Source organism: Strigops habroptila, chromosome 6 (genome assembly GCF_004027225.2).
Source record: "Strigops habroptila isolate Jane chromosome 6, bStrHab1.2.pri, whole genome shotgun sequence".
Classification (NCBI taxonomy): Eukaryota; Metazoa; Chordata; class Aves; order Psittaciformes; family Psittacidae; genus Strigops; species Strigops habroptila.
The window spans coordinates 5,429,175-5,445,789 of NC_044282.2; the positions used below are offsets into that span (position 1 = coordinate 5,429,175).

Here is a 16,615-nt window from a genome sequence, read left to right on the forward strand (position 1 = left end):
ACTGAGGTTTTCCTATGTGTCTGAATTCCAGGATTCCACTCAGTTTTGATTCTCGGTTCTTTTGTCAATAAACTCAAGGCTTATTCAATGGTTTTAGGGGCTTGACTCCAGCACAGGCGGATTCCCAGTTCCTAGAAAATGCGAAGAGACTCTCCATGTATGGAGTGGATTTACATCATGCCAAGGTACTGGGGATTGGTTTGGTTTTGTTCTGGTTTTGGATAGACATGCTTAGTATTGAAGAACATAGTATATATATTTTCTAAAAAATGTCATACCCTCAGTTTTTAGGTATAAGCCTTTTATCTGTTGGTCATGATAATTTGCAGTTTACAGCTTTAAGATCCTTAGAATTTATTTTAAATCTAAGCTTACTTAATGCATGATGTATGTGCAGCTTAGAAATAATATTTTATTTATAGAAGTGGCTACATACATTTTAAATGTCAGATTTTTGATGCCAAGGGGATGTAGGGCCATAAAGTAAAGCCTAGAAGAATATGTAATTGTTTTAGTAATACCATGAGAGTTAAAATTGGGGTGGGGGAACGAGTGTGGTTTTGGTGCTTTTTCCACTCTTCTGGGAGGGTCAAATCAAATTTACATTTCTAGTGGGATTTTTTTTTTGTTAAAAACCCAACTAACCAACCCCCTCCCACTTCCTCACACAAATCCAGAGTCTCAAATCATTAGGAAAATTAATGTGTTCTAAGCATATCAGTCCTTTATATGGAAAAAAACCCCGGACCCAACAAACAAACAAACAAAACAAACCCCACAAAAACCCAAAAAGAAAAAAACCCAAGACTTTTAAGTACTGGCAAAACATTTTTGATTCTGTTGCATACGGAAACAATGTGCACTTGGTTTTGCAATTTTCCGTAAACTTTTTTCTTGTGTTCTCGTTAGAAGCACTTAAAAGAAATACACACAAACTTTTATTCATGTACATTAACTATGTCTGGAACATTTATTTGTTTATTTGGGGTTTTTTAACGCAAGTGCAGCTGGCAGTTCGATTGGTTTGTAGTGTTTTAAGGAATTTAGTTTTTTAGAGTTTTATTGGAGCTTGCTTTTGCTGTAGTGAAGTATCTGCAAGAATTAGAACTGCTGTTTGCCAGGAACCACTTGCAGCATTAGTTACGCCAGTGAAGCAACTTCTTGATGACAGTGTTGGCATTTGATGTAGTTGATTTGTTACTGGGGAGGACATGAGATTTTGCTGTATTGTGTACCCCCAGCACTTTGAAATTACTATGGTGATATTTTCAGCCAAGTATCCATTACTTCCCGTGTCTGTACTGGAATAGTAGGTGACTGTAAATGATCATCATGATCATCAACTTTTTTTCACTGACTTTTAAGTTGGAAAGGTCTGGTTTTAATTTTTCTTCTTTTAATATTTGTTGAAATTATTGGTAGCACACCCACCATACTTTTTCTTGCTTTTAAATTGTTAACTTAGTCCCTTTTGCCAGAATATTGAAGAATTTCCCAGAAATGTGGCATGTGCAATGGCATATGAGAGCCAAAGCCATTACTTAAGAGTCCAAAGCCTTTCCTATAAAATCTACATACTTGGCAATTTCTGCTTTAAAAATCTCATTGTTGGGGTCTTTCAGGTTTAAATATGAAATAAATTCGAGTTGCATTATTCCCTCAAAGTATGCTAGCAATCATTACTTGTTTGGAATGTTATTAAACTGATTTTTATGAAATTGTCTCATATGTGGTAGGATTCTGAAGGTGTGGATATCATGCTGGGCGTATGTGCTAATGGCCTGCTCATTTACAAAGACAGACTCCGGATCAACCGCTTTGCTTGGCCAAAAATTCTGAAGATTTCCTATAAACGAAGTAATTTCTACATCAAAGTCAGGCCAGCAGAAGTAAGTAGCACCTTTCTGTCCTGTTTCCTCTGTGACATCATTTCTATCCAGCAACAAGAAAACATCCTCATCTTTTTCCCAGATGTTCTCACAGGCTTATGTTGGATTCAGGCAGAACTTAAGAGCGTTTTATTTTCCTTTTCATATTCTACTGATTGTATTAAACACCTGGCTTGATTACTAAATGCAAACCAAGAAGAAAATGAATTTTCTTTGATTAATAGATGCCATCTTGGAATGCTTAAGATTTTTTTACAGCAAAAGCTAGTTATGCTGGCCATGTTCTTGAGTGTTTATATAAACTTGCAGTCCTGGGAGAGAGCCAGCTTCTCTTCCTCTTTGGGTATAATTGTTCGCTAAATGTCAGCGCATCTAGTTTATGGCTGTAACTGAAGGCCTAAGTTGTCCTGTAGGAGGTTATAACTCTTTCTGTTAGCTGCTGTGGAAATAGTGGATTCAACTTTCTTTTCAGATAGTGTTCTAAGTGTATGAAAGTTGCTAAGAAGGGGAGGGGAATATGTTTCGAACACATTGGAACTGGAAATTTAACAAAATGTCAAAAACTGTAATGCTTTGTTAGATTATACTCTAAAATGTTTAAGGTGGCTTTTACTGTGTGTATAAATAAAACAAAAGAGAAGTCTAAATACCAATAATACAATACTAACATTGTAGTTTTGTAAGTTTTGGAACACAGATGTATTGTTCTTGCACTCACTGATGGTACATAGATGCAATATTTTTGCCAAGAAACTATTATATAGTGAAACAGCTTAGATGAGCTTAACACTGCAGTATGGGTTTTGGACTTTTATTAAATCCAAGGGAAGGGTGTAGCACAACCTGCAGCACAATTATTTCATGCACTTTGAAAATAAATACATCGAGCAACTAGTCAGAAAATGAGCAAGGAGCACTAAAGCATTATTGGGTTTTTCAAAAGAGTCATTAGTTCAGTTAGGAAGTGGTAATGTGATTACCCATCATAGCTAACTCCCTAAGTATAATATTATTAAAAGGCTGGAAATCCTGATTATTTTTTTATTATTTCTAAATCTTATGAAGTCTTATGACAGGAGAATTAGAGCTTGTTACAGTAATGGAACTACCTGAACTCTACCTGCTAGTTAATAGCCAGCATGAGGAAATGGGTTAATTTATTTGTGGATTCTTTCCAGACGGAACAGTTTGAGAGCACTATTGGGTTCAAACTGCCAAACCATCGGGCTGCTAAAAGGTTATGGAAGGTTTGTGTGGAGCACCATACTTTTTTCAGGTAAATGATAATTCTCTGCTTCCCCTACTTTAAAAAGTATGCTCATATCTTCATTTTAAAGGATAGGAGGAAAGTAGAGAAGACTTCCCCCCTCTTTGCCCCTAATTTCCCAGTCCAGTAACACCTTTTAGAGAGAAGACACCCTAACAGTCACTTACGCCAAATTGACAATTCTGGAAGTCTGAAGTGCAATTAGTTGCTTAATTTAAACTTTGAGTGCTAACAGGATGGGACTAAACTAGTTACCATATGTAAGATTTCCTGAGAGATTGATTCTTCAGAGTGACCATCTAGAAAGCCACTATACACCTTCTAAAGAAGTTCTCAGGGCTTGACAATAATCTTTATTCACTTCACTTTTTAGAATATTCTACTGAGTGTAAATGCTTACAGCTGAAGTTTTCCTTATTTATAAAAAGGGCTGAGTTCACAGCCATTCATTAAAGAACAGGGAATTGCTTCAATACTTGTTTATGTAATAATTCATAATTTTTTCTGCCCCCCTTTTTTTTTAACCCAGCACCTGATAAACATAATATTCTGAATTGGTCATTAAAATTATGGTCTATTTGTAAAGGAGCACTTTAACAATAAGGCACAGGATAGTTTCTCTTTCTACTTCCTCCATTGAAAAGGAATTTGAAAAAATCCTGATTTGATTTTTATAATAGCACAAACTCCAGGAGGGAGTGCACATGCCCCGTGCAGCCCAGGAGTCCCAGATTCAGGTTGACTCTCTTATGCATTGAATGGGCACTGAATCTGAGTTTCTTGCTTCAAATGAGCACAGGAACTGGGGTATTTAAAAGTTAAGCTTTCCATTCAGTTGCCTGTGTTTTTATTTGAAAAAAGCAGTTGTGTTTTAAGGTAGATGCAATCCTGATGCTGAATACTAGTCTAAGCTGAATATACTTGCTAGACAGAGAACTTGGGGACCACGAGACCTAAGCAGTTCATTACCAGAACTGTCATACTGGATGGTTTTCAGTATTCAGATTTTCGTTAAATGTAGAGTATTCTTGAATGCGATGTTAGAATTTGTGCTGAGATTGGCAGTCAGTCTCAAAATGTGTAATTTGGAAGTACTTTTCTAAATCCTGATCAAAGATTTATTTTTTTTATTATTTTTTTTATTATTTTTTTCATATCTGATAGAATTCATTAGTTAAGTTACATTCTATTCTTTAAAATTTGAAATCTTTTTTTGGCTGGTGATGTGTGTTACCACAAATAGCATGCAGTTCTGTCTGCAGTGGAAAGTTTATCAACACTCTTCAAATAACTCATGCTATGATTTGCGTTGCTGGGAAACTCTATTTCCTAATTATATAGGAATAAAATGGACCAGAATAGGAAAAAACAAATTTTATGGAAGTCAAATATCCTAAACTGAGAACTACCATTTGAAAATATGTAAGTTTTAGGAGCATTATCACGTATTTGATAATCTTGCTACAGAAATTCTGACATAATAAAAATAATTAGATTTTAATCCAATCAGAAGTGGCTTTTACTTAGTAGAAATGACATTATAATGAGAATTATGTAGCAAATACTTGAATAATTCTGAAAATCCATACACTCCAGTGATGTCACTGACAGAAAATCCTCAGAAGCCGTCATCCTGATTTAAAAACAGTAAAATAAATCCAGCTCTATTTTTCTTGAAAGAGAAAAAGCAGCATGCAACCGCTACAGTCCAAGAGACCATAGCTCTTTCAGAGCATGTGTAAAGCTTGTATACGATACCACACTAAATGGTATTGAATCTAGATGTACATTTTTAGTTTCCAGCTCTCTTGAGAGACTCCTTGCGTTGTCTTTTGCAATGTTTCAGTTTTTCTCAAATAGTTAAGATTCAGCTTCTAATATATGGGAAATTCAACCAGCATATGAAGTTATTAATTAAATTTTCTACTGAACTATATTGAAATGACAACAAAAAGGCATTGGCTTCGCTTGTGATACAACCTTATAGAATTCCAGTACCATTTTCAAAGAGCAACAATCTACTTTAAGAAATACAGTCAGACTATGTATCTACAATAATCTTTTGAGCTAAGCTTAGTCTGCAACTTCCAATTTAAACAATAGCTGCAGAAAACTGCTTAGAATTCTGCTTTACGATGTTTTATTTGAAACTTTCATGATTTTTTCAGAATGTCTTAAAATGTTAAAGGATAGTCTTCAGTTATTTTATGTAATTAAGCATGTAATACAAAAAAATCCATTCAAATGCCCTTAATCAGGAAGTAATTGGTTCTCTTGTTTTTTCCACATTAAAAGATTAAAAGTTTATCTCAGCAGGGTGGAAGAATAAAAACTGGCAGTTAATGCTGTAGCCTTGCCAAGACTAGAAAATAAAGAAGAGAAATAACCTTGGAAAAACCCTTTTAGCCTTCTTCCTCTTAATGCATAATGCACTCTTTCTTGGAAATCATGTGGAGAAATAAATTGTCACAAAGATTGCATAAGGTTGTTTTATAGAAGCAATGAAAGTGAAGCTCCATATACTAGTGATTTTATTTCATCAGCGGCCTTTGTGCAGAAGGTTGGATTAGTTTGTCTTGAATTTTGTGTTCTTTAAAAAAATCTGTTGGAACACAACAGGATTCAGGTGCCTGCGTATATGCATCTTAGGCATGCAGGATTGGATCCTTCTGGCTAGCTCTGACAGAGCCATAAACATAGAATCATAGAATGGCCATAGATGACATCCTCTTTTAGAGAAAATGGTAACCTTCTACCTAGTTTTCTTTGGTTTGTTTGCATGGCAAGGTTTTGCTGGCAGGAGGGTAATACGGAGGGGTGGTTTCTGTGAGAAGCTACTAGAAGCTTCTCAGTCCAATACAGCCAATGCCAGCCAGCTGCAAGAAGCGACGGTGGCTTCTCATTCTTTTCAGATCCTCAAATCAGAAAGCTCTATCTGGAATATTCTGATGGTTTTATACAGAGGGAGAATAGGCCATGGAGACAGCCATGCTGGGTGAGCCTGTATTTGAAGCACTACACTGATCAGGAGGCAACATGAGAGGCCTTTCTAGAGGAACGGAGACTGGGAAGAGTTCCTGCGGTGATGACTGTTTTACCCATCAGCAAGGATGGCACTGTGTCAAACAGTTCCAGATTTCAAAAACAAAGCATAAGCAATGAGGGTTAGATGAATAAGAGCTTTAAGTCCTCATACTGAAGGGATTTCAGGGAAGTATGGAGGATCTTTTTCTTCAAACGCATGTGATGTCAAAAACTGATGGAACAAACTAGAATTCATCATAGCAAATTCTGTCACATTGTTACTTTGACTTCTGACATTGACTCTAATGCTTAGGTACAAACATGCAGAATCCAGCATTAATAGTACTCGTACCTGAATCTCTTGTTCACCCTTTTCACAATATGCCTTTTTTTCATCCTTATATCCAGAAAACATCAACTTATATAAACCTATAAATGACATTGTAAAGAAAATGGAGTCTGAATCTATCTTGTTAAACTTCTTATTGTTGGGTCACAACTCTCCAGCCATCTCGATCTTTTTTTTCAATTGATACAGCCTTCTATGCAGCTTTGAGATGCTATTCCCTAACTTGAGGAATAGCAGCTGCTGTATTGGTATGTCAGAATATAGAAGAGACAGTGGAGGTGGGATGTATAGATTCTACCGTAAGTAACATTTTAAGGAGAGAGACCTGAGAGGTATTCTACATGGACCTACAATGGCCTCAGCTTTCTACAAAAAATACAATTTAACCACATTAGCACCAAAAGATAAGGATCCCAGATGCTTAGTCGTACTATGGAAAACGTGATGATTATCAGCATCAACTCAACTGCAATTAATAAATAACATGCATTGTTTTATTAAGTTCTTAGAGCTTATTGTAGAATCTTTTCTTGGAGCGCGCATATCGTGCATGGTGAACTGAAGTTTAAATATAATAAGGAGCTTTAAAGTACCCTATTAAATACATAAAATAAGGTCTTTTAAACTGATTTTCTTCATATTCCTTTTTAGGCTTGTATCACCAGAGCAGCCTCCAAAAGCAAAGTTTCTAACCTTGGGTTCCAAGTTCCGCTACAGTGGCCGTACGCAAGCACAGACGCGACAGGCTAGCAACCTCATAGACAGGCCAGCTCCGTACTTTGAGCGCACTTCAAGCAAGCGTGTTTCCAGAAGCCTCGATGGAGGTATGAAGTTTGACTTATTTCTTCAGTGTAATGATTACATACGTGTTGTCGTTCTGATCTGACCAACGTTCAAAATGTTGACATTACAGATGGCCAGAATGTCAACCGCCAAATATGTGAATTTCAGTTTCTGATGGGTGATCTGAGGAGTAGCCACTTTGGTTATTTGTCAGTTTTAGGTAACCTAAACAGTCAGTTTAGTCATTGCCTAAATTGTATGGCACTGCTGTGAATATATGGAGAATTCTGTATCGGACATGTAGCATCTGTGTTCACTACTCATGTGTATATTACGGTATATCAAATCAAATAAGAGAGAAGAATAATTTAAGGCCCTTCACTCTCTTGTGCTTTGACTCTATTCAAGTATACATATGCGGTATTTCCTCATTTTTTGCGAGCATGTCAGGAAAAGTCTTACATTCACTGAGCTGTTGTTTCTGCAGTTTTGCTAAGGTTCCAGAATAAAAACACTGTGACAGTTTTATGCATAGCTGTTTGCTATTTCTGTATTGCATTAAACCAGTCCTCTCAAAATAGTGAATTTCCACAAAACACTGTTGCCTATTTCTCTCTTTTGTCATGGTGATTTACACCATCACAAGAACAGTACTTTCAATATGTCTTCCAAGTCTACTCAAGAAGTTGATAATCAAGTACCTACCTGATACTGTGAGGTTTTTCTCCCTTGCATGGTAAGTGCACATTACGTTACAAGGAGATGATTCTCATCTCGAACAGCAACATAGACTTCCTGCAAAGGCAAGAAGCTGGAAAATAGTGTATTAGTCAGTAAGTAGCTTGTATTGCTCATTGCTAACATCACCATAAAATGATCGTTGTTAAGAAGTCTTAAAACCAAAATGTTCCAACTTACCTAAATTAACCAAAATGATTTTGCTCTCTAATAGCTCCCATGGGTATCTCAGACCCAAGTCTGCTAAGAGACTTCCATGCTACTGGAGTGCAGGCTGCTGGAGATAAAGGAATTGACAGTGAAGCTGCTGGTCAGGCTAAGTTAAATGAAGGTGGTGAAGATGGAAGCCCAGTCAAAACTCCGCAATTAGAACTGACTCAGGATGGAAAGGTATGGCTGACTTTCACACCAAAGTTATTTGTTCACGTGGTGTGTGTCCATGTGTGGCCTGTCACTTTGGGCATCGTACAGAACACCATATTAAAATATTAAGGGAAAATTGTCAAGTGCTTTCTGTAGGTTTAACTTAATGTAAATGTGTGTATGCAAAAGAAAATACAAACTTCTGAATGGCATTGACCTAGTGTTTCCTTTATTGCTAGAAATTTAATTTGAGTTCTCAGTGGGCTTGCATGAGTCCTTGAAAAAAAATGTTTCAAAGGTTAAATAATGTTTTATTAATTTCCTTAGTTCATTTAGACTTAAAAGTTAGTATATCTACAGCTGTGTACATTCTACGAAGTTGGGTATATTATGACTGTATTTAACTACCGTAGGTAACAGTATTGTTTTAGTAGCCATTGCAGAATTATTTCATCCTTTAAAAACTTGTATGTTGCCTGAGGAGTAGATTTCTGTGAAAAGTTGAGTACTTTGGTCTGTGCCTATTACAACCAACCATTTACTTGTCTTGTTTGTTTGAGCTACTGGGGGAATAGGTCAAAAAATTAAATCTAGATCTTGTATGATTTGATGTAAAAATTTCCTTCCAGAGTGTCAGCTAAAATCTGCTGCTCCTCTCTCTTGGAGAGCCTTTCTTTTTCAGGCAGTTCTCCACAACTTTGTCACATTTCGAGTAATTTTGTTTTCACACATTTTTGCAAGTGAGCTACCCATTTGATTCCTAGAGGGAATGCTGAGTTTCTCTGTGCAGTTCGCATGTTCCCACTGCATTCAAGTGTAGGAAGGGAACAAATACCAACAGTTGCTTTCTCTTCCTCCCCTCACCCCCCACCTTGGGGTTTTTTTGGGGTTTTTGTTTTGGTTTTTTTTGTTTGCTGGTAAGTTGAAAGAATTTTGAATTAGCACAGAGTTTCCTTATTGGAGAAAAATAGTAAAATAATTTGCTGGTTTGACCGTGGGCTTGGTAAAATGATGGTACTCCTTTGTTTTCAAAGTGGCAGTATCTTTCAATATTTTAACCAAAAGAAGAAGAAAAAAGCAGTATTTTGGGAAGTTGTTTCAGGAAGCTGTTCAGGAAGGTTTCATTACACGTGCCAATTGTGTGAACAGCTTTCTTTTCCCCCTAGTGCAGATACTTCTTGAACTTTCTGGCTCTCTTTAAGTCTTAGAAGAAATGGCTATACACCCAAGAATCAAAGTGCTAGCTTGTCTTTTGTGTACTGCACTGTCCCTTGACCTTTCTGCCTTTGAATGTCTGTCCGCTTCCATCTGTTGTAAGTGACTATTACAGTTCAAAAGTACACAATTCTCTATAGCCTGAGAACAAAACATTTGTAATGGGTTCCTTTTATAATCCATGGAAGTAAACAAGTTGGCTGCTTGTAAAACGCAAGGGAATTTCTATTTTTATGTGGCATTTCTGTTGCGTTAGTAGAGCTATCCCTGCTTCTAAGTAAAAATTTTCACTAACTAATAATTTCTTCTTTTTTCCCCTTTTCTTGTGCCTTCAAACTCATACTTTGTTGTGCTTTCATTTTCCACCGTGCACAGAATTTTTTTCTCCAGCTCACTCATGTACACCCATCATCACTACCCATCCATTCTGTGTCATCCAGAAACCTGTCACCTGTCCCTGAGATGGACATGCTTTCAGATATTTCTGAGGAAGATCCCTTTGGGGAGCCCCTCCTGACCATCCCAGACACCTCAGAGTGCAATTCCATGAAAGAAACAGCAGATCATAATGAAAACAAAATAGCTTCACTGAATAATACCTTTGAATCTATGGGACCTGTAGCTAGTCAAGGCTCCCCAGCTGTTGAGGGAAAAATCTATGCAAAGGACTACAAAAGCACTGACTTGTGTGTCTCATTCAGCTTTATCAGATGCTTTTCTTTTAGTTTCCATTCGCTGCTTGATGAGAATGGTTATATTACTTTTCCTAGCCTTCCTGATGTTTGCATCTCTTTCCTCCCACCTGGGCTTCAGCACTATATTCCTATTACCTCTCCTTCTTTCATCCCCTCTTTTCTCCTTATCTTCCTGCTGCTTCTGTCTGCTTTCCAGTCAATTTATTTTTCACTCACGTTTTCCTTTCCTCTCGCTCTGTCCCTCTGCTACCTGGAGCCTAAGGCAACTTCCTTTAGTGGCTCTAATGACAATGACCTGCATGACAAAGCAGAGGAAGAGGAGGCGTGTAATTTTGTTGCTTAGATGTTGACACTTGCACATAGCTTTTATGCTTATTGTCCCAGAAGCTTGCTCAGTTTTGCACACTTCCTAGTATATGGATATGTCTATGTAGATGTCTGTATATATATATATATATAAAAAAATACACACACACACGTGTATATCTGTATCTTTCTAACTTTTCCGATTTGTGAAAAATTGCCATTGTGGTATTTAGTAAATGGATGGATAGCTTGTGGGTTTTTCTTTCCTGCCTGAAATCCTGCAGCATGCGTAATTCCACAGATACTGAGCTGCAGGTAGAGTTGCTCTGTAGTTCAAAATGTTTACAAGCACATAAATCTGAATACTGAAAGTGCTGTGTAATAATAGATACATTATTACTTGATGCTATTTGCAAGTTGTGCTGCTTTCACTATCAGTTTGTATTAAAACGCATGTCTTCTGCGTGCATTGACTGGAATGCACATCTCCAAATTCTAGTTAGATCCGAAAAGTGAAATTCCTAAAAGCTAAATTCAGAAAACTGTGAACACTTTAAACACTTTTGTTAATCCAGATTTCAGATGTTTCTGGTCTACCAGGGTGTGCGCAAATTTGAGTCTGTCCAAGGCACTTTTTGTGTTTTTAAGTGCTTTGATTAGTCTGTAGCAGCAGATAAGGTGGAGACTGATTTTGTTCATGAGCTGGGATTGCAGATTTTGTCAGACTTTAATCACTGGAGTCTGAACATTCTTTGAAATACTTTGTTAAAATTGCTGTACAGAAGCCTCAGTCACACTAATACATTGCTCCGATCATCTGGAGGGGTTGAAAAAATGCCTCCTTTCCTTATGTCTACTGTGCATGTTACAGCAATACCACTAGAAAAAAGTGTTTTGATCTTCAAAGGAAATATGAATCCAAATATTATAGAATCAAAAAGGGGGAGGGCCTGTTCAATGTTACATTTAACAAAGTTTGTTCAACTGAGTAAATCAATACAATATATATATTAAAACCATGCTAAACACGACATGCCATTAAAACCACCAGTCTAAGTTTAAAATAATGGAAAACATGTCTTCAAAGACTTTGCATCATTTGTAACATAAAGTTGCAGAAAATAGAACCCCAGATAAGCAAGAAGTAAATTAAAATGTGGTATGTCCCACATTATGCACAGCAGTATATGCAGTAAGTGAACCCCTCTTCAAATTTATGTACTTGGAACAGTTTTGACTTCTAAATGCATCTTTTCCTAAGACTAGCAGTTGATATTGGTACCTGTGGAAAAACCGCGAAGCTGTTTGCATTTTAAACAATGCTGTTCCATAAGGTATTCAGAATACTTGTAGGTAAGATATAAAGATCAGCTTCCGTTTCCAATGAGTGCATTGCAGTTTGAGGAAGAATATATTCACCTAAAAAAGGGGGCAGGGTGCAAATAACTCATCCCAAGACTGCAACATCCTTAAAATAATTAAGATACTTTGTAAATACATTTTGTAAATACATCTAGATATTTAGGTGTTTGACTTGAATCCTAGACTCTCTTACCAAATGAACTCATGCATCAGATTCCATTTTTGCATCAACTTGTTGCAGAGTTAAAGGCACTTACCATAGAAATTATGCATATCATCCTTTTTTCATTACTCATTCTTAAATTTCCATCTGGGAAAACACTGAAAAGTGCAGCAAGAAAGGGACACAGTGTGAAACTTCCATTTTTCATGCCACTTATGCCAAATATTGCTTCAGCCATTCTACAACAAATGTAGGTGAAGGAAGACCAAAGTCGCTTAATAATTTCAACAGCTGGGGCCGAAACAGTAAAGGTCTGTAAATACAGCACGCTTTGCAGCATTTACAAGGAGATGAAGCCTCTGTGTTAGTCTGGTAGCATATGTTAACAGTTCCTTTTCCTGCTAATTTCACCATGTGCTTGTGTGGTGAGATATGAAGAGGAGGAAGCACAGCAAAGGTGCATGGTTGTGGTTTTTACAGTTAAATCTGGCTGTAGCTGCCTGCCTTGATAGCACCCTGAGCTTTCTGTGGATTTAGTCTGAATCGTGCCTTTTCACCTGGCCATTTTTTTCCTTTATTTAACTGTCTGATTCTAAGCATCTTTTTTTAATTTATTTGCTGGTACATTTTATGTTCATTTTGTTTGGTTCTTTTTGTTTGTTTGTTTTTGTGGCTTAATTTCACAGAGCAATTCCTTGAGAGTAGACGGGGAAAATATTTATGTCAGACATAGCAATTTAATGTTGGAGGTTTGTATATAATATAAGCAACACTTTTCCTTCTCACGGGCTGCCAGGCTGCATGGGATGGGAGGTCACTTGCAGGCTGTACAGACACAGTGCATGAAGTGCATGGGGGGAAAAAACAGCTTGGAAATGTTGCATGTTGCCATTCTAGTTTCTGAGTTTATATTCAAAACAAACAAAACCACCAAAAATATCCAAACAAATTAAAAAACCCTTCAGCTTGAAAGTTCAATGTACACTTTTAATATTTTTGCTAGGTGTTTTCAAGGTGGCAACTGGGAATAATAGCCCTATTTAGATAAAGCAAACACTTTATAACACCAATTCATAATCCTAAATGGGATTTTTATACATTGCTTCTCAATGTGGGCATCTTCTGGTGAACAGGGTATTTAGTTTTTGCCAGTTTAATCAACCTTTATCACATACATTATGTGAATAAATGGAGTTCGTGAGGCACAAGCAGTGGTAGAAGTATGGAAAAACTAACTGTGGTCCTGATGTTCACTGATCGTAGGAGTTTTGAGAAATGGATGTGAGGATCAGATTTTTAAAGGGAATGTTTACATATGCTTCTGAAATCTTTATTTTTTTTCACTTTTCAAATGGAAGTAACTCCTCCTTCCTAAAGGTTGGTTTTCATTGAAGATGAGCAACAAGAAAAGAGCTTTCAACAGTATGTTAATGCGTAGTGCTTTCTCACTGAATTTCCATATAGTTTGTTAATCTGGATTATTTTATCAAAGACTGTAGTTATAAGCATTATCATTTAACTTGTGGTTATTAACATAAGCTAGTAACTGAAGAAATTTTAGAAAATCCTTTGTCTTTGAATGTCATTCATGTATTTTATTCATCCAGATGGGGCTATAAATAATTCCCTTTGTCACAAAAATTGGGTTTTCAAAAAAAACATTGGGTTTGTTCAGTAATAAGGAGATATATGGATCGCAGTAACCCAACTAATATGTGTTCTGGCTTTTTGCAGCTTTTGATCACTGTTGAAACTTGCTTGTGTGTAACTTACTAAAGCACTGAGAGTTTGTGTTGTGTAACTGTCCTTTAATCAAGTCCAAGAAAAGTGCCTTGTGTCAGGTTTTAAAATGATGATGTGATTGTTACGAGCTTCAGTTGTGTAACAGAATGCCTTTGGCATAAGGCTTTACTTCACTCAGAAAATACATACTTTAGGGGTCATATTTAAAGTCTCGTTTGTAAGTCCTAGATTAAAAGTGAAGCATTGATCCTGTCACAGTATGAACCTACTGAGTTGCCAGAATGGGGGAAGTTCTTAGTGTTCAAAGTGCATGTGAGAATATTTGTAGAATTAGGAAATAGATGTGCAGCCCCAAACTGTTATTTGAACATGTAAGTGAAAAGAAATCGGGAACTAATGAGTTTGTATTGGGTTTGGATTTTTCATGACTTAAGACAAGGTGTCTTTGTATTGTGAGCACTGACTACAAAAAGCCTAACTAAAATGTTCAAGTAAAATTTCAAAATATTCAGTTACAAAGTATGTAAAATCTTTGTAAAAAAACCCAGCTCTTTACCTAAATTATTGTATCTGATTACATTCTTTTGTTAAAGCTGAATTAATAATTATATCTACATTGATATTATTCCATTTTAATCTGCAGTCCTTTAATTCTGTACTAAAAATGGGTCTGAGGCTTAAATTTCAGCACAGAATACCAAAAAAATATTCTTGTGTTAGTGTGTGCATAACCAACATAGGCTTTTCTCAAGACCTGGCATGCTGGAAGGAGGAGAGCTTATGAAAGCAGAGTGAAATCTGCTGCTCAGAGCCCAGCATTGTATTTAAAGGATAATGAATTTTCAAGAAAGCTAAGTGATAGATTTTTGCCTATCTACCAGAACAGTTACATTTCTGCATAGCTCCTGATCCTTATGTCTGCTCCTCTATCTGATACAAAGTGAAAGGCTAGCTTGCAGTTATTTGATCCAAGGTGCTGCAGCTTAGCCTCAATGGGTCATCACAAAATATAATTCAGTATTCATGCTGTGGTGACCCCTTTGGCACTTGCCTGTGTAGGTGCAATTTAGAGAGAACACCCCTTTGGTATTGGCGTGCACAAAAACTATCCCTACTTGAGTGGTGTGTCTGCTGTCAGGTCCTTAAATTGGTAGATACCAGGCTTTAAGTCGTTAAATCTCATCCTTCTAGTGAGTTTAAGCCTACGTGACAGATATAATGAGTAGTCCCTCCGAAGTTAAACAGGTATTAGTTGCTTACATATTCGGCCCTGTAGCATTGTCTTCACAGAAATATTTTTCATGGAGCTTTTAATATCAGGAAAGATGCGTTTTTATAACGCTTCTTGGGTTAGACTGTTCTTTCTTACAGCTGCCTTCAGTAATGTTGTGCAATATCCCGAAGTGTTTGCTTCTGGACTTACAAATTTTAGGTGAAAGCCAGTAACTACTGGAAATTATAATTGATTCAGAGGGTTGGTGGTTTCACATTTTGGATAAAAATAGCCTTCAGTTAAATAACCAAGCACAGCATTATTTTTCCTTTGCCCTAAAATACAGAAGAAACAGTGTGAGAGTGGCTCTTCATTACAAAAACAAACCCAAACCAATCTTTGTTCCTTTATAGCCTTAGACTTTTTTATTTCTAGGCACTCCACAGAAGTGAAGCTCTTCAGACACAAGGCACTTTCCTTGGTTTGGTTTCTTTTTTTTCCCTTTTATTTCTTTATTTTTCCCAGTTAAGTTTGCTTTTGTCGTTATGTTTTGTCCTACTTTGTTTTACGTTGCGGGTTGCTAGGACCTGGATAAGACCCAGGACGACTTACTGAAACACCAGGCTAGCATTAGTGAGCTCAAGCGCAATTTCATGGAATCCACACCTGAACCACGCCCCAATGAGTGGGAAAAGCGGCGTATCACACCTCTGTCCCTACAGACACAAGGGGTATGTCACTGCTGACACTCGTCCGCATGCGTTTCATACAGCCCTGTATGTAATACAGTAAATGCAGTTTGTCCTTTAGATTAACACTTTGTTTGGCTAATGTGATATTTGTTTGTACTAAGTATACATTAACTTTTTAGCACTTAGCATTGGACCTGACTTTAAATAATGTGTGGAATTTTATTCTTCTGCAAGAGCAACTTAATTTGAATCACTAGAAAAAAAATGGAGGTGATGGCAGTATTTTTTTGTGTGTTAAGGACAGCTGAAATTTCACTCTTATTTACACAGATTGATGGAGATAACATTTCAGTGACAGTAGAACTTTACCCTCCATTTCCCACTCTTTAACTCTTCATAGACAGCTTGTGCATAAACAAACACACAGCCTGTGTGTTGTTTCAGAAAGACCTTATACGATCAGTTAATTTACACTGTTGACTTCTTTGGGACGTATTTAATGTACTTGTTAAAATTTTCTCACCTTACTCTCCAAAAGTCTGTAAAATGAATATATCTACTTTTCCCCTATACCTCCTTCCTTCTTGAACCTTAAAACAGCAGTCTGGAAAACAATATTCTACAACTATCACCCTGAATGCTTGTGGCAAGAAAACTACCCAAATTTCTCTCGCTGTCGTGAAACTTCTAGGTTTATGCAGAGTTATTTGTTGCTTCTTTCATAAAGTAAAAGAGCAAATCAGTCTTCAAAAGCAATCAGTTTATCTTCTGTTGTTACCGTTTTCTTTCACTACTGTTCCTACCCTTCCCTCC

General features: G+C 36.8%; 1 protein-coding gene across 13 annotated transcripts in view; it reads left to right on the forward strand.

The window, feature by feature from the left end:
* EPB41L2 (erythrocyte membrane protein band 4.1 like 2) overlaps window positions 1–16,615 on the forward strand; it is a 104,535-nt gene that overhangs the window by 67,973 nt on the left and 19,947 nt on the right. For 9 of the 13 annotated variants that reach the window (XM_030489776.1, XM_030489785.1, XM_030489780.1 and 6 more), the window contains exons 9-15: window positions 98–185; window positions 1,737–1,889; window positions 3,068–3,165; window positions 7,181–7,353; window positions 8,265–8,440; window positions 12,841–12,903; window positions 15,695–15,841. In XM_030489776.1, coding sequence (XP_030345636.1) covers window positions 98–185; window positions 1,737–1,889; window positions 3,068–3,165; window positions 7,181–7,353; window positions 8,265–8,440; window positions 12,841–12,903; window positions 15,695–15,841 — 898 coding nt within the window. The remainder of the gene's footprint in view (window positions 1–97; window positions 186–1,736; window positions 1,890–3,067; window positions 3,166–7,180; window positions 7,354–8,264; window positions 8,441–12,840; window positions 12,904–15,694; window positions 15,842–16,615) is intronic. The other 4 variants (XM_030489783.1, XM_030489788.1, XM_030489784.1 and 1 more) reach the window with 2 other exon arrangements.